Below are 18,398 nucleotides of genomic sequence, written 5' to 3' on the forward strand. Positions count from 1 at the left end.
AGTCTTTGTCAAGGCTCGTCTGAAAGTAATATAAAATCACCAGGTCTGTCTTTATTTCATTAACTAACAACACTGGTCCAACCTTTTGTAAAGCAAAAACGAAAACGGCCCTGTTATTGATGAGTGAACATTTTTCTTTCGTAGACGGCTCCGGGATTTACGCAGGATAAACATGATTGGTGTATGCCGTACGATCTGTAGCAAAATTACGCCTTTGATGAAGAAGCGAGAAACATTATTCAGGTTAGGAAATAACCTAGATCTGTGAGTTGTAATCAGCCAATCAAAATAAAGGATTCCTGACAGTACATCGGGAAGACTTCGTCTCGACAATTTTGATTCTTAAATGATTTTAAATAAATTTAAATCACCTGTTTCAGCTACACGGATCCAGAAAAGTTTCCGTGAGCGTACCGTGATGCGAGATCAAAATACTGTGAACCGAACCGTGCCATTTATATCGCGATGTACCGTACCACGGATTACCGTTGCAGCACTAGTCACAACCCAAACCTATAATGTAAATTAATTTTCATTGGAGCAAACTCAGCATTTCTGAATTGTCCAGGAGAATTACAAACCTTTTGTGGCTGCTTGAGGACCAGGAGATTCGGTTGTGAATGGGAAAACCCCTTTCTTCACCACATCTTTAAATGACAGGCTTGGATCATACAGAATGTTGTAGTCTGTCCGCACAACACCATGTCTGTAAAATCAAAATTCAAAATAATGACAGAACAGAAACTGAAAACTCATAATTATTAAATTGTCATTTATCTGTCTGTGTTGTGTTACCATAGTCAAGACTCTGCCAATTAGTGATTAAATAATGATCAACCTATGACAGATATGCATGTGCTATGGGGAACAGAAAAACACCGCTATTGTACACGAGACATTTCCAAAATGTACAACTTTTCTCTCATCAGAAGCTGAAAACTATCAGCCCTAAGGTCCCTACCTATGTACAAAACTATCTACCATCAGGCCCCTACCTGTGTACAAAACTATCTACCATCAGGCCCCTACCTGTGTACAAAACTATCTACCATCAGGCCCCTACCTGTGTACAAAACTATCTACCATCAGGCCCCTACCTGTGTACAAAACTATCTACCATCAGGCCCCTACCTATGTACAAAACTATCTACCATCAGGCCCCTACCTGTGTACAAAACTATCAACCATCAGGTCCCTACCTGTGTACAAAACTATCTACCATCAGACCCCTACCTATGTACAAAACTATCTACCATCAGGCCCCTACCTTCAAAACCAAGATCCTGGAATGAGAAACATATTTGCCTACCTGGAAGCACCTATGACAAGGTCACGGTCGTGTTTGCCTGGTATCCACCATGGTGGCAGATCATAGGAGGACTGACATAGCTTCACTCTCTCCTCAAACTTAGGGTGGGGAAGCACGTCGGTACGGATCCTATTCAGCAGGTCTATCCTGGCCAGACATCGACTCGCTCTCTCCTCTGTGATTGGTTCCACGTAGATGTTGTTTGGAGGCAAAGCTGTAACACAAATGCCTAACTCTTACTTTGTATACAATACATCTGATCCAAATAAGATACTGAATTCAGTAAAAGTCACAATTGATTATGCGTACTTTCTTGCTACATTGCAACATTTGATAGAGAAACAAATATTCCATATTCATTCTTCTTAACATCGTTAGATACCTACTGATTGATTGTGCTACGCTATGCTACAATTATCACCCGTATCCGATCATGTCTTTTCAAGTAGTGTCATTTAGACTATATATCAGAGCCATTCTTCAAATATGTAGCCTACTATTACTTAAACATAATGTGCTATTTCACAGAATTGTATAGTGATGGTCAGCCAATATTTTTCAATTCTTATAGCTCAAAGTGTCAGTATATCAAGCTTCACAGTAAATGCTATATGCATGACACGTTAATAAAGAAATTTAGTTCAGTGATAATATTTCAGATTCACAAACACTCATTACATTAGTTTTTAAGTGATTACATAAGCAGCATTTTAATGTCTCCTTATAAGTCATTATACTGAGAGCTATTCCAGTAAGTAAGTAAAGTATATATCCTATGTGAGGAATCCGGTAAAAAAACTTCTATACATGGTTGGTACTGTTTAATTTAAATCATTTCAGTCAGTGATCCCTGTTGACAAACCAAGAGTCCTTCTGTTCAGAAAGAAATTTACTGGAATAGCCCAATACGCTCTCTAAAGAAATATCAAAACAAATAATAACACAAAAATATTCTTACCATCGTCATCATTTTTGAATTTTTTGCAGACCCTCATACACATGTGGTAGAAGGCCTGGAAGTATTCGGTCAGTGTTTCGTCGTACTTTTTCTCCAAGCGGGCTAGTGCTCTAAACCTGTCCCACTTGTACCTGCCTGTTGTCAGGTTAAACTCCACACCGTAGCTTGATATCACCCTATAAAAGTCTGCCTCCTCACGCCGAGACCAGCGACTGAAATCATAATCAGTGGAGAGTTTGATTAAAGTATTCCTAGCCACCAGATGAGAGAATGACAGGACAAAGTAAAGTAATAATTACAGGTGATGTTTGCTACTGTAGGTATGTTATTGAAGGTACTATATCTCAAACAAAGAGTAATTTAGACTGTTGTATATTTATATACAATACCAAAACTTACATATCATACACTATAACCAACCCCCAAAAATTTGAGCTCGTATTTTAATCATTTAAATTCAAAGTGATTAAATCATTGTGACCTGAACAAATCAGCTTTTACTCCACCTTTATATCTGGTATGTAAATTTCAGTCAATAATTTTTTTATCTAAATTTTGTGTTAATTAGATATATATTAGATAATATTAAGTATATTTCTATAACATGGTTGCCATTTAAAGCGATTTAGGGAAGACTAATGTGATGTGCAGCATCTTTGAATGCACCAGTTTTTGTTACACAGGAACTCTACACAAATTCTCTGTAACTATGACAACCGTTTGTAAACTTACCACTGCTGGAACTGCCGACGCTGGGACTCCCTCTCCTTGATAGCCTGCTCCAGTCGATCACGCTTCTGGAGTTGCTGTACACACGACAAATATTACCATTAGTTGTAAGAGAATTGCAACATCATCTCTAGTTGCATCAAAATCACAAGAGTTTGTTAATTTAACAATTTTATCAATAACCAAGGAGGGTATAAATATTCAACATTTAGATGTCACTAAAATGCCATCAACTTATACAGCTGTCACTTATCATCAATTCGAAATAATTTTTATTTCATATCTGACAATTTTATAATGAGTTCGTGCTCTGCCATATCCAAAAATACAGAATTATTTTCAAGAAGGTATATGCAAACCCACCTTGACTTTCTGAGCATTTTTCACCAGTTGACGTTTGTGATTGCGTTGATAACCTGTGATCATTCGTCTCAGTCTCGTGTTCAGGTCAGAGGGAGTTGGCCACAGAAGCTTGTCTCCCTCAGATTCAGGTGGTTGTGGAGTTCCCACTGACCCCACAGCAGGTCCTTTTTTACTGAGAGCATCAGACATGGAGCTAACTGATCCTTCGTCTGGTGTATCCAACACTTTAGATATACTAGTGTTTCCCTGAGTATCGTCCATATCATCACTGTCAAATCAAATTCACACGGTCAGTAAAAAATACAACTGTGAGCTTAAGAACTTTAAAACTACCATTCTCTATTTTATATTGAAGGATATAAATAAAAAGAGTTCAGCTCCCGTGAAAACCAATTGTTGATTCAAAACCACCAAGCTTAATGAAAATTTGATTACAGAATAATTTTTACTCCAAACAAACTTCCATGGACAGAGAGATGGAATGGCTCTTGATTCCAGTATTGCCCTTCACACTTTAACTACTTATAACTTTGTTACAAAGGTATCAATAAAGATCAGGTGATGTTCCTCAGTTAGAGAGTGTCAACTCATGGCGGCCCAGGTGTCACCAGCACATCCAGCGTCACAGCGGGCCCTCTGTATTAGCATGACAAGTCATCATAGGAACTCACAAGGACATATATTTAATGTAAATTTTTTGTCAAGATTTCAATTCCTTACTCGTCGTCATTCTGTTCGGCAGCGAGGGCAGCGCCATCTGGCGGTCCACATCTTGTCAGGAAACACAGACATGGGTCCGATCGAATGGCATTGAACTTTTCATAACCTGGGAACAAAAATAAAATCATTGGTAAATATCGGAGCAGGAAGTAGAGGTATTTGTTCCAATCTTCTCTTTTCAAAAGGCCGCAGTTTGGTTGACTGACTTTATCTTTTGGTTTCTCTGGTTTTCATAAGAAATTCAACATGTTGGTATCTCAGCTAGCAAAAGTGCTAATAATATAGTTGATATAACTCGTTTCATAATTGTTGCACATAAATCAATTTACCATGCTTGAACACTCCAATAAGGAGACATCGGTCTGCTTCATCATCCCACCAGGCAGTTGGAGGTTCCCCGTCAGCATTGGGCTGTGGAATGTCTATTTCACTGAAAATATAACGTTTATAATATTTTTCTATTTTTCTGTAGCTTAGGCCATACCAATTTAATTTATTGTTCGTCGGATTTACCGCTCCTGTTTTATCAAAATCAAAATTAAAATAAAAAAAAGAATTTACCGCTCCTATTTTTTCGTCAACGATAAATGACGAATCCGGAAAAAATTCTCGCGATTTCAAAATTTAGAAAGCGCCTTTCTGGATCAATTGAACGTTTGAAACGAAGGTCACAGTACAGTAACTGATGTGAACTGTCAAACACAATGAAAGCACGAGGGTTTACCCGAAGAAAAGTTGTCAACATGGGTATTTTTGTTTGCATTTAATAATTATGCACAGGCGTCTGAAGTTCCGGCAGTAAACCGAGATATAATACTATATAAAAAATAAGAGTATCTACTAGAAAAAAAGAACAGGTATGCAACGCCTCCGATGTCAACAATCTCTGCAAACGGGAAAAATATACGATTTACAATATAATTGTTGGTATACACAGATGCCGCTAACATTTAACACTCGACAAACATAAACCATTACTCACTGCGTTTAATAAGTTCTATTTCAGCTAAAAAAACTTTCTGAGATGGTCTGTCACGGCAACCATGTCGTGAAAATGGCGGCCATTGTTATAGTGAAATACCTTGGTCTGTTTCATCAAAACATCTTTCATATCACTAGACTTCAGGATTTGGTTGATAGAGACACCATACCGGTACATAGAATTTATTATTGTTATACATATGCATTCTTAATGAATGATAGAGTTTATCGTTGAAATGATTTGCTCATGCAGAAAAATTTGAAATTAATAGGTACCTAATATATGGTTGCAAAAAGGTTGCTCCATATTGTTGTGGCTTTATTTTTTAATTTCAATGGATAGTTCTATTTAAAACGCTATTAAACAGTGCCTTTCTCTCTTGTGTAGCTCTATACACTATCTCAGTGCTGTGCAAGTCATTTCTTTACAACATTTGTAACCAGTTAAGAAGTGTTTAACACATGTTTTCACATTATTTTCACAGTCAAAGACATTTACTGATATTGAGACCTCTGAAATAATTCGCTCGCTCCAAATTTTCATGACTTCAAAATTATTTTAAAAACAAAAAAATTTCGCTCGCTCGCTCCAATTTTGAAATCTCGAAATCCGAAGAACAATTTATTAAATTGGTATGGCCTAATTAGATATATATTAGATAATATTAAGTATATTTCTATAACATGGTTGCCATTTAAAGCGATTTAGGGAAAACTAATGTGATGTGCAGCATCTTTGAATGCACCAGTTTTTGTTACACAGGAACTCTACACAAATTCTCTGTAACTATGATAACCGTTTGTAAACTTACCACTGCTGGAACTGCCGACGCTGAGACTCTCTCTCCTTGATAGCCTGCTCCAGTCGATCACGCTTCTGGAGTTGCTGTACACATGACAAATATTACCATTAGTTGTAAGAGAATTGCAACATCATCTCTAGTTGCATCAAAATCACAAGAGTTTGTTAATTTAACAATTTTATCAATAACCAAGGAGGGTATAAATATTCAACATTTAGATGTCACTAAAATGCCATCAACTTATACAGCTGTCACTTATCATCAATTCGAAATAATGTTTATTTCATATCTGACAATTTTATAATGAATTCGTGCTCTGCCATATCCAAAAATACAGAATTATTTTCAAGAAGGTATATGCAAACCCACCTTGACTTTCTGAGCATTTTTCACCAGTTGACGTTTGTGATTGCGTTGATAACCTGTGATCATTCGTCTCAGTCTCGTGTTCAGGTCAGAGGGAGTTGGCCACAGAAGCTTGTCTCCCTCAGATTCAGGTGGTTGTGGAGTTCCCACTGACCCCACAGCAGGTCCTTTTTTACTGAGAGCATCAGACATGGAGCTAACTGATCCTTCGTCTGGTGTATCCAACACTTTAGATATACTAGTGTTTCCCTGAGTATCGTCCATATCATCACTGTCAAATCAAATTCACACGGTCAGTAAAAAATACAACTGTGAGCTTAAGAACTTTAACACTACCATTCTCTATTTTATATTGAAGGATATAAATAAAAAGAGTTCAGCTCCCGTGACAACCAATTGTCGATTCAAAACCACCAAGCTTAATGAAAATTTGATTACATAATAATTTTTACTCCAAACAAACTTCCATGGACAGAGAGATGGAATGGCTCTTGATTCCAGTATTGCCCTTCACACTTTAACTACTTATAACTTTGTTACAAAGGTATCAATAAAGATCAGGTGATGTTCCTCAGTTAGAGAGTGTCAACTCATGGCGGCCCAGGTGTCACCAGCACATCCAGCGTCACAGCGGGCCCTCTGTATTAGCATGACAAGTCATCATAGGAACTCACAAGGACATATCTTTAATGTAAATTTTTTGTCAAGATTTCAATTCCTTACTCGTCGTCATTCTGTTCGGCAGCGAGGGCAGCGCCATCTGGCGGTCCACATCTTGTCAGGAAACACAGACATGGGTCCGATCGAATGGCATTGAACTTTTCATAACCTGGGAACAAAAATAAAATCATTGGTAAATATCAGAGCAGGAAGTAGAGGTATTTGTTCCAATCTTCTCTTTTCAAAAGGCCGCAGTTTGGTTGACTGACTTTATCTGTTGGTTTCTCTGGTTTTCATAAGAAATTCAACATGTTGGTATCTCAGCTAGCAAAAGTGCTATTAATATAGTTGATATATAGAGGATATCTAACAGTGTTTTCAGTAATACCAAATATATTTCACGAGTGGGGCTAATATTTTGATATTTTTCACGAGTGCGCAGCACGAGTGAAAAAATATCTAAATATTAGCCACACGAGTGAAATATATTTCATTTTACTGAAGACACTGTTAGATATTCTGTTTATTACATTTTTTTATCAACGAAAAACCTACCCCGTATGCTAACTAGGCCTACAGCGATAATTTGTAAACAAAAAATGTAGTTCCCCCTGTCCAGGTGCTGAGATATATGTCGAGCTTTCTGATTGGTCAATTATTTTGGTATTTTCTAATCATTAATTTGATTGGTCAAATCAGCAAAAGTGATATTTTTCACTAGTGATAAATATGATATTTTTCACTAGTGAAAAATATCACTTTTATAGAATGAATAATTTTTGATATTTCACTGGTAAAAATGTAATAAAACTCGTTTCATAATTGTTGCACATAAATCAATTTACCATGCTTGAACACTCCAATAAGGAGACATCTGTCTGCTTCATCATCCCACCAGGCAGTTGGAGGTTCCCCGTCAGCATTGGGCTGTGGAATGTCTATTTCACTGAAAATATAACGTTTTATAATATTTTTCTATTTTTCTGTAGCTTTTCCCTATAAATACTTAATGCAGGTTAACTAACAATACAACCATTAATATCCAGAGATCCTGTTGTTCAACAATGGATAAATTTGATCATCAGAGCTTACTTTGACTTTAATCATTCAAAGAAATTCTCAAACTAATACATGAAGCAAGTATCTTTGATAAGGTTGATAAGGAAATGTCCACTTACTTTGGATTTAAGCCCTGGAACACCTTCTCTGCCTCCTCTCCTATGATTTCCTGTTTGATGTAATACAGCAATCGTACACGGAGTAAGACCCTGTAAAACACAATCTAGCTGGTAAAAACATTGACGGACTGTCACAATAAACCTGTAAAATGGGTATTAATATCAAATGTGTCTAAAACAACAGCAAACCCATAACATCAAAACCTACCCATCATATTGTATATTGTGATATTGTATATTGAAGTAAATTTCCATTTAAGAGTCCTTCCTAATGATATTTGCATTGTCGGATGCCCAAACTGACCATTATTGATAAATTTACAATAACTTACTTGTTAGCATGCCTGTGGAGGTGACGGCGGTAACCAGCATCTCTTAGAACGACCTCGGGGTCAAGATCAAGCTTGTTTTTATCCAATGCAAAAGACTGGTCCATGTTTTGAAGTGCCTCTTTTTTCTTGTTCTTTCCCTTGCGACCTCTTGGAACAGGAGCAGACAATCCTGTATAAGGAATCAAAATTATGTAAACAAAATATCTTTTTTTTATTTTACCAATTTTAATACAACGTAAAAAAAATTATTTCTAAACCTAACACCAATTTTCTGTTGATGTAAAACTTCACATAGGTCCTTGATTGATAAAATCTTAATGAGAAAATGACTGAAGATCTCATCAACAAAATTTCTAAATGGAAAAAAGAATTGATAAAATTGACAAAGTAGAGTACTTTACCAGAGTGGTTTTTGAGGGAACTGTCACTAGATGGAGACACTAAATCCCAGATGAACTCCTTGATTTTGTCATCACCTTTGTAATGTTGTAGTGAGTAAATAAGCTGAAATAACAGACAATCAGAATTAGTACTTACCACAAAATTCATTTATAATACTTTGCTATTCTTTCAATACTACAAACAGCAGCCCCCCACAGCAAGTAAAAACTTTATGTAACGTTTTCAACAGATTTTGCAATATTTCTTATTTCCTTTTTTTTTTAAATTTAAGATTCTGATAAATATAACCATTGTATAACTTGTACTAGAACCTACCAATGCCCGGGATATGTTTTCTACATCTTTCTCCATCAGTCTCCTCTTGAACTTTCCATGACCAATGATGTCCTTCCACCGTCCCCATCTGTAATGTATTATACATTTCATTAAGCACAAAATTCCGATAGAAAGGAAAGATGACAATTTTTTTGCATTCTGTCTCGGGTTTTGTACTGCAGATACAAAAGTACTGGGCAGCTAACACAAGTAGCCTATATACAATGTACTACTAGGTGTCTACTGAGCAAATATTGCTTCCTCATAGCTTAGATAAAGGAGAGTCTTAAACAAGCTAAAATCTCATCAAGATAACAGGAGCCATTGCGAGAATGTATATACCCGTAAAACAGCAGGTGCTTCTCCACTTTAAAGCATTCTGATCGCGAGTAGCCTTCACCATTGTAGTCATCTCCATCAAAGTCATCATCATCTTTGTTCTTGTTTCGTCCACGCCGCCTCTTGCGCCCTCCGCGACCACCCCGCATTGAACCTTTGTCTTCACCTTCCTCGTCATCATCTGTGTTGCTGGAGCTCGATTCCAGTTCTGACATGTCAAGTAGTGACTCATCGTTACCAAAGCGAGCTGTCTTCTTCCTCTGGCGGGGCTCTTGAATGATCAATTCATTCTGGAAAAAAAGGTTCAATTCCCATACAATGCTCTGTATCCTCATCAAATGTTTAATATGTTACCGAGAAATACTCCACTACAACAACTCAGATCAATTTGATATCGCCTATATAGACATTACAAAATATCACCATCATTTCTCACACCTTTTATCAAATACAAACAATATAAATTCCCTGCAAGCTACCACAATACACTGACAGTAAAGCTCCATAATTTGCCTGACTTGGATCATGCTTACCTTGTTTTTCATTTCATCTGTGTCAAGGTCAGCCTTTTTGGCCCATTTCTGCCAGAAGTTGGGATCATTGATGTCAATGTCCTCTCTGTTACCAGTCATTGAGAAACTAGCCTGTAAACAGAAAGACGAAATCAGTTATACAACATGATATATGTACCAATATTCCATTTCACTCAAAAACTTGGGTAAAGTGAAATATTGCTCGGTAGTGATAACCAACCTTAGCGAATATGGATCCTTTTCCTTCTGACTCGATCTGTATGACCTGAGTACGACGCTGTAGGATCTGGTCGATGTCCTCCTCACAGAATTTGTCGCCATCATTATCATCCTCCATCAAAGCTCCATATGCACCTTTCTTAAGCAGCTCCTCTATCTCTTTCTTAGACATCTGGGCTTGCTAGAATGTTGAAACAACTCCTTTAGTATCCTTTGTGGTAAACTATTGTCTTTTCACACCAACCAGTGACATTATAAATCATGGAAATGAAATTTATTGAAAGAAGAATACATTTAATAGTAATTTTTTTTTGCTACGGATTCAAATATTTTGTCTATTTACCGGCGAGTTCTTTTCCCCGCCCATTGACTGCAGAACAGCTTTGTCCAGACCCAACTTCATGGAAGCCCGGTCAAACATCTCGCGTTCATAGGAGTTCCTTGTAATCAGTCGGTAAACCTTCACGGCTTTACTCTGTCCAATTCTGTGACAACGTGCCTGGGCCTAAGAACAACAAAATTATAAATTTCATTCATTTATTCTTTGTTTTCTGTTAAACAATTTTTTCACCATTTCACGGATGTTATCACATTTCCTGTTTAAAAATCTTAAATCTGTTGTTTACATCTTTGAAAAAGAAAACCTCCAAATCATTCTGAGTGTTTGTTCCTTACCTGGAGATCATTCTGAGGGTTCCAATCAGAATCGTAGATGACCACTGTGTCTGCTGCCGTCAAATTGATGCCCAGTCCACCCGCACGAGTACACAGGAGGAAAACAAACCGATCTGATTCAGGCTTGGAAAAGCGGTCAATAGCTTCCTGACGAATGTTTCCTCGAATCCTTCCATCAAGCCTTTCATACAGGTACCTAGAAATCAAAAGTAAATGATTAAGCAAATCTCAAAATAACAAACCTAAGAATTTTTACAATAACAAACCAAAAGTAGATTCAACTACAATAAGTTATCTACCAGAAGTCAGCAGAATTACTGTAGTAATGGACTAAATTACATAAATAACCAATCATCTCACCACAACCCTTAGTACTTACTTTCTATGAATGAGGTAGTCTTCCAAGATATCTAGCACTTTTATCATCTGAGAGAAGATGAGAACTTTGTGACCGTTCTGTTTGAGTTTAGGCAGTAATTTGTCCAACAGGACAAGTTTACCAGCAGAGTTGACCATGGAAAGGAATGTAGCTTCCTGTGTGGCGCCATGTTTCTCCCTCATTTCACTCACTATCTTCTCCTCAGCACCTACAATTTATTTTTGAAGTGTTTGTTACAATCTCAACAATGATATAATTGTAGTACATATATTTCAAAATAACTTAATGCTAATGTGTGTCATGCTTAGAAAAAGCCTAAAATCCATATTAACTTATTCAATTAATAATTTTTCTTTAAATAACTAACAGAGCCTTCTCCAACAATTATTTTCAGAACAAAGGGAAGCAATAAAATTTAATACAAAATATGGTTGACAGTCTTAAATCCACTTTTATCTTATTTTCAATAAAATATTAGAAATATTTTAGATAAATGACAAATTACCTTTGACAAGGAATGGATGGTTACAACATTTGCGGAGCTCCATCATTGTGTTAAGTAGGTTTGGTACATTAGTAGAGCTTCCCGTTCCTTTAGATAAGAAATTGAAGTTTCGCTCCAGGATTGCTCTGTAGTACTTCTTCTGTATATTGGTTAGTTCCACCTTTAAAACAAATGAATTTCAAATATGTTACTTAAGATTGATTTTTTTTAATTTTTACTGCTATAATATATTTTTGTAAATCTTTGCTGTTTTATTGATTTTTAATCTTCAAAGAAATTATGAATAAAATAATAATAAATAGTACCATCATACTACAATATTGATTTTTTTGTTTTGTTTAATCCCCTTTCATATGAGCTGATAATGACCTATAAAAGGAAGAAAAAGATAATTTGATAGAAAAGTGAGCAATGTTTAGCTCGGACATTACCGATAAATTTGAGAATGCCTGTATGTGGAAATGTTTCAAAATAGACACAATTTACAATCATTCTTAAAATAGAGATGGCCATTTTTACCTCGACAATGGTCTCCTCCTTAGAGGCTAGGTTCTTCTCCACATCCTCTTTCAACCGACGCAGCATCATTGGCTTCAGCAGCTATGGAAATATAGTCAGAACAATGTCACTCAAAGTATCATCAAGATGTTAGATCATATCTCAATGATTTTTTTTTTCTAAATTAGATGTGAATGCACCATAGACCAGGACCCAGTTGTTCAAAAGGTGATTAGGTTAATTGCAAATTACATAGCACTTTTCAGTCTCTTCCTAGCTGCCCATTTTATGGAATATATACATACACAGGTTTTGAAGTAAAGAAGAAATGTGATTTTCACTAATTCAATGATTAAGCTAATCTCTTACCGCTTTCAGCTTGTCTACTTGAGCATCGGTCTTCAGATCACCAAAGTCCGCCATGAAACTACTGACCGAGCTAAACCGTTCTGGCTCCAGAAAATTGAGGAGGCTGAAGAGTTCTTCAACATTGTTCTGGAGAGGTGTTCCCGTAAGCAGCACTCGGTGTTCCTGTAGGATATTCAAAGTGAATCTAATCATCTTGCATTTATTATAACCCAGGGATGACATGGTATAGTTAATTGAAAAAAGTATCGGCTTCAGAATTTTAAGTGGTAACTGCCTATGATTTGTAGGTTATGTGCTTACAAAAAAAATGCCCAAAGAGCAGTTTGGCCATGGTTTCATCAATGTTTCTTAAATTAAGTTCATCTCTTTAAATAGGATTGAAGGATAACATAAAGCTGCCTGACATTACTACAAGTACTAGTCCGCCAGTCACACTTTAATGGCTGGTTTGGTTTTGCACTGTTAAATGTCCTATCAACAGTTATGATCATTTAAGAATGGCCTCCCCTTTGTGGTGTACGTATATTAGGAGGCTATAGTACGCTTGTGTTTGTATCACAAGGATGACTGGTTCGCAAGTAGTCTGGGCAAACGAGTCATCCTACTCCCAAAATGCTGTAAAAAAAATCTCAGTTTAGGAATAATGATGAAACTTGAATCTGATTTTAGAGGATAACATCTATAGCATACTATGTGTAGAGATTTGAGAAGTTTGACAGTCACAAAGAATACAGGCTTAAAACTGTACATTGTCTGGGTTTTAATAACTGTGCTGAACAGATCTACTTCCTTTCAGAACTATGACACTGGTGACTGGATATCCTGTTTACCTAAAGATTTCAACTTTGGGTAACATGTTATTAAGGACCATTATAACTGTTTAATGTAAATCCTTTCCAGGTCCCTGTTATATCAACATTCCTGAGCTTAAGAAAATGTCAGACATTTCCTTTAGAAAGTATTACAGAATTTAAAGACTATTTCCTTCAGTAAGACTTTTTATTTAACTCCAATATTGTCTTCCTATAGAAAATTTTAAGATGTGGAAATGTTGATGAAACCAGGGCCAGATTAATTGATATATAACTGCAAGGTAATTGGCCTTACACAGTCAACCATTCGGAGGCCCTCCATAAGTCGACAATTCTTGTTCTTGAGGCGATGGGCCTCGTCAATGATGAGACAACGCCAATCAATACTGCTCAGTACATCACAGTCGGAGATGATACATTCATATGTGGTGATCAGAGAATGGAACTTGCAGATGTTGGGGATTCTCTTGCCATTTGTGTTGCGGTAGTACATTTCATATTGCTGCAGCATACTCCTGCTCACAGAACTACAAACAGACATTGTGTAATCTTAGTTTAAACAAGATTTTATTTCACATGATCTTACCAAAGAACATCTAAAGCAAAGAACTACAAAACCTGATTCTCTTTGTTAACTTTGATAATATATCATACATACATCTGCATCCTGGTTTGGTTGATAAATATTGCAAGATAATCAGGAATGAATAAAACAAAATTGCCTTGACTTAGCGAATGGCGAGACATGAAATATCATTGACTATGTACTAATAAACATCAGTATCTGTTATAGAACTAAAATACATTTCCTAGTCCGTTTCATAGATGAGAATGAGATGAAACATTATTAAGTGATGATTTGTGAAAGTTTAATACTAGTGATTTTTTGTAGGGAAACTTGGTGTTTTCTTATTAATGTCCAGACAACTTTTAACAGGTATGAAACCTACCTTCCATGGTACACTATAACATTCTCATCAGTCCAGGTTTCAAACTCCCTTTGCCAGTTACCAAGAGTGGAAAGCGGAACGACGACCAAGAAAGGACCTTTAATGCCAGTGAGGAATATCTCATGCAGGAATGTTATACTCTGGATCGTCTTACCAAGTCCCATCTCATCAGCAAGGATACAGTTTTGTCTAAGAAACAAAGATTATCACAAATTGTATTTAAAGAAATCGTGTCCAAATCCTGACTCTTATCAACAAGGACAGAATTTTTTCTGAGGGAACACCACTCTATACAAACTAATTAATCTGACCAATTCTCAATTGACTAGATTAATGTACCTTATTTGGCTTTCTTTTTGACTAAACCATTAATTTAAACTATTTTTTCAAACATACATGACTCTGTCGAAACTATTTACTTTTCAGGAAATTATCATTGTACATAAAATAATACAAATTTTCAATTTATTATTATTGCATATATGGATTCATATTAACACATACCCGTTATACCAGCCAAATGTGAGCCAGTTAACGCCCTCCAACTGATACTCCCGGATTGTGTTACCTCCCTTGTATATGAGGGTCTCGTCTCTCTTCTTCCAGTTGCTGGCCTTGGGACGCTCCACAGGCTAAACATTAAAACTAATACTTTTTAAACGTGATATGACATTGTTTTAATATTGTAGTACTTTATCAATTAATATAAGACATTTCTATATTAAAATATCTGTAATAAGTATTTTTTTCAAACAAAAGAGGCCCATGTGACCTGTATTTGTTTATTTTTCATTTCTATTTTCAGTAATAAACTCTGAACACTTTATAACTTAACCCTTAGAATTGTGCAAGTTTTTGTTATTTAAACAAGCATGCTGGGTATTGCTATTAAAAGCAATACATGTCCTCTACCAGCCCCTGCTAATAAATAGTAACAGTGACCTCAACCTTGACTCAAAAATCAAGAAACTCAAACATGATCTGTAGCTAGTCAGAAAATTGAGGGGACAAACTGACAGATGGACAGACAGACAGCCTGACCGATAGACGGACAAGGAGTTAACCTACATTCCCGCTAGTTTTACCAGTTGGGGACTAATAAGTGACCCTAAATTAACATTCAACCTTTTTATCAATATGTGTGGCAGTAATACATATAGATCCACCACATACTTCTCTATCGTCTTCGTCTGGTGGGTCCTTGTACAAGTTGAAAAATTTAACTTTCTCTGGGTCAACATCTTGCTGCAGTTCCCATGTGGAATCCTCATATGGAAGTCCTCGCCACTTCACCAGAAAATGAGTGGTCTTCTCATCTGTAGCTGGGTCTGTTGTTACCGAGGTTTCCAGCACCCTATCTACCTCCACATAGTCAGGATTGAAGAGTTCTTCATCATCAATCTGTAATGGGATAACATTCCTGATTACAGTGTTCATAGTACAATTCAATATTGGTGCAACACACCAAATAACAAAATGCCCTTTGGGTAGGTGAGGTACAAATTAGCACAAAGAAATTTCCTTGCAGGTGAGCTACAAATTAGCACATGAAAGGTTATTTCCTTGCTGGTGAGCTAAAAATAGCATGGGAAGGGTACTTTCATTGCAGGTAAGCTTGAATTAGCACAATGAAGGTAATTTCTTTGTTGATGAGTTAAAATTAGCACAAGAAAGGTTATTTCCTTCCATGAGCTATTACATACCTCAGTAAAGTAATTGTTGGACTGCAGCTTCTTCATCTTGTAGCGTTTGATCTTTTGGTGTATCCTCTTATCTCTATACATCTCCACTGCAGTCTTCCACTCACAATGCAGGTAAGAACTGAAAGGATATACAGGCAAGTTTTTAATGTGAAACCGTAAATTATTGTAACGGACACAATTACAGCATTCCCCTAAACTACATTTGTAATGTGAACAATGCATCACAACAGTTCAGAGTTATGAAACTCATCAAAATAGGGAATAGATTTAACCTGCGCCTCATAACCTTCAATTTTAGCTGGACTTACATACAAATACTTTTGACTGATTAACCTTTGACTCATAACCTTTATTTTTATCTGGACTAACATACAATACAATTGACTGGAAAACAGACAATATCTTAATTTCAATCAAGAATTGTTCTGATCAAACAAAGGGGGAAATTTCAAATTAATCAAAGGCCCCAATTTGTTCCCATGGTAACCAATTGAAAAATCTGTTGAACTTACAAGTTTTTGTACTTGACATAATATTCCTCCACCTCCTCTTCTGGGGGTTCATCTTCATTCTCCACGTCCACCTGTAACATTGCCAGGGCATATAATAGAAGTTATAGACTTATGTTAGGGCATCAACTATGGTCAACTAACTATAATAGCATAATCATTCTATAGTTTATATTTGTTGATCAAATATATCTTACTTTTTGCACTCTGTTGCAATGAACCCTTCAAATATATCAAACATTTACACTCTGTCATAATGAACCCTTCCAACATCTCAACTGACTTTTTACACTCTGTTGCAATGAACCCTTCAAATATATCAAACTGCTAACACTCTTGTCACAATGAACCCTTTCAACATCTTAACAGACTTTTTACATTCTATTACAATGTGGGGAAAACCATTAGACTTTAAAACATCTGTAATATCTATAACAAATCTGTAAAACAAAACCTAAAGTAAGAGAGACAGAGTCAGCAACTCATTAATTATTCAAAGATAATGTCCATGAGAATAGCTTTCCTGTTGTCCGAGATATTTGTGGGACTTGTTGTTTGAAACACACATACCCCTCTTATATCATACTTAGTGTTACTATGCATGTCTATATAGAATCAAACCTATGTACAGGGTATTGAATGGTTTTCCATTAAATATACCATGTATTTCACGAGTATGACTGAATATTGATATTTTCATGAGTGTGAAGCAATCTGTGTGTATCTTGTGATATCGATGGCATGGCTGTATGACGTGGTATAAAAAGCCTGTTCAGTGATTAACCTGTTTATGTATGGTATAAATATACAATAACCAAATAGCTTACATCTTTGTCACTAATCCTCATCCTCATTCCCAGAATCTTTTCCACTACAATGTTATTGTCTTCCTCGACAGCATTTTCCTGTTGACAAAACATATTTTGTAAATATCATGGATAAGAATATTCACTCTTCTGTAAATAAATATTAATACAAACTTTTCTTTTTCAAATATCTGTAGAGCCACAAAACAAATTGATTTTTTTTTTTTAATCTTGAGCATACTCTTAAATTTCTATGCCAATTAAAACAATATAAAGAAATTCAGTACACTGCATTATAATTTCACAAATGTCTTCAAATATTGCAGTAATGAGGTCGTGAGGTGACTTACAGAGTCCAAAGCCTTCATAACGGCACCATCTGTGCCTTCCACATCAATGTCTAAATTATCGTCGTCAGATAAGTTGAGATCCACATCATCCATGTACTTCTTCCGCTTGGTATTTCTGGCCGATCGACGCTTCTATAGAAACAGGGATAAACATTTCTCATTAAATGTGGCCACTTTTTAATTGTCAAAAAAAAAGACTTCAGTAGATGAAATGTTACTAAAAGTTAACCTTGAAAATGTAACTTTCACCTTAAGTACAGGCCCTTCATCTGACACTTCCATGATTAAATTGATTGCAAATCATTAGGTCATATCTATCTAAGTATGGTCTCGGTCTCAAGAAGGAAATCTTACATTTGTAAGATAAAATCAGAGTACACCTGGCATGTCAGTACTATTTTACTCTACCTGTAGTCCGTCATCATCTCCCATAGGTGAAGGGGGCGGAGTTATTTTTAACTCCACATCTGAGCCATCAGAAGATGCACCTCTCTTCCTTTTCTTCAACTTCATAAAGGTGGCTGGTGGTCTGAAATTCAAACACAATGTGTGTAATTAAAGCTGTGTTAGAGATCAACAGTATGGTGGAATTGGTCAACCGTGGTACAGTGGAAACTTAGGAGGGACTATGCTAA

General features: G+C 36.2%; 1 protein-coding gene and 2 non-coding genes across 8 annotated transcripts in view; all 3 read right to left on the reverse strand.

Moving 5' to 3' along the window:
* Positions 1–18,398, reverse strand: part of LOC117338071 (chromodomain-helicase-DNA-binding protein 8-like) — a 53,917-nt gene that overhangs the window by 16,402 nt on the left and 19,117 nt on the right. For 5 of the 6 annotated variants that reach the window (XR_004534958.1, XM_033899260.1, XM_033899259.1 and 2 more), the window contains exons 5-33: positions 18,172–18,292; positions 17,764–17,895; positions 17,435–17,512; positions 16,611–16,681; positions 16,099–16,216; positions 15,569–15,796; positions 14,900–15,027; positions 14,396–14,584; positions 13,741–13,972; positions 12,634–12,795; positions 12,286–12,366; positions 11,767–11,926; positions 11,262–11,469; positions 10,883–11,078; positions 10,551–10,712; positions 10,209–10,388; positions 9,989–10,099; positions 9,459–9,745; positions 9,117–9,204; positions 8,801–8,903; positions 8,400–8,568; positions 8,068–8,157; positions 7,735–7,835; positions 6,953–7,058; positions 6,233–6,500; positions 5,873–5,946; positions 2,268–2,479; positions 1,310–1,538; positions 582–706 (exon numbers count right to left, since the gene is read on the reverse strand). Coding sequence is in view for 5 of the 6 variants with exons in the window: in XM_033899260.1 (XP_033755151.1) it covers positions 582–706; positions 1,310–1,538; positions 2,268–2,479; positions 5,873–5,946; positions 6,233–6,500; positions 6,953–7,058; positions 7,735–7,835; positions 8,068–8,157; positions 8,400–8,568; positions 8,801–8,903; positions 9,117–9,204; positions 9,459–9,745; positions 9,989–10,099; positions 10,209–10,388; positions 10,551–10,712; positions 10,883–11,078; positions 11,262–11,469; positions 11,767–11,926; positions 12,286–12,366; positions 12,634–12,795; positions 13,741–13,972; positions 14,396–14,584; positions 14,900–15,027; positions 15,569–15,796; positions 16,099–16,216; positions 16,611–16,681; positions 17,435–17,512; positions 17,764–17,895; positions 18,172–18,292 (4,409 nt within the window). In the remaining variant the exon portion in view is untranslated. The remainder of the gene's footprint in view (positions 1–581; positions 707–1,309; positions 1,539–2,267; positions 2,480–5,872; positions 5,947–6,232; positions 6,501–6,952; positions 7,059–7,734; positions 7,836–8,067; positions 8,158–8,399; positions 8,569–8,800; positions 8,904–9,116; positions 9,205–9,458; positions 9,746–9,988; positions 10,100–10,208; positions 10,389–10,550; positions 10,713–10,882; positions 11,079–11,261; positions 11,470–11,766; positions 11,927–12,285; positions 12,367–12,633; positions 12,796–13,740; positions 13,973–14,395; positions 14,585–14,899; positions 15,028–15,568; positions 15,797–16,098; positions 16,217–16,610; positions 16,682–17,434; positions 17,513–17,763; positions 17,896–18,171; positions 18,293–18,398) is intronic. The other variant, XM_033899258.1, reaches the window with a different exon arrangement.
* On the reverse strand, positions 3,923–4,025 carry LOC117338679. The gene has a single exon (XR_004535018.1). It is a non-coding gene; the product is annotated as a small nucleolar RNA U6-53/MBII-28 (small nucleolar RNA).
* LOC117338680 lies at positions 6,796–6,898 on the reverse strand. Its single transcript, XR_004535019.1, has one exon. It is a non-coding gene; the product is annotated as a small nucleolar RNA U6-53/MBII-28 (small nucleolar RNA).

The sequence above is a fragment of the Pecten maximus genome, chromosome 11 (assembly GCF_902652985.1).
Source record: "Pecten maximus chromosome 11, xPecMax1.1, whole genome shotgun sequence".
Lineage (NCBI taxonomy): Eukaryota > Metazoa > Mollusca > Bivalvia > Pectinida > Pectinidae > Pecten > Pecten maximus.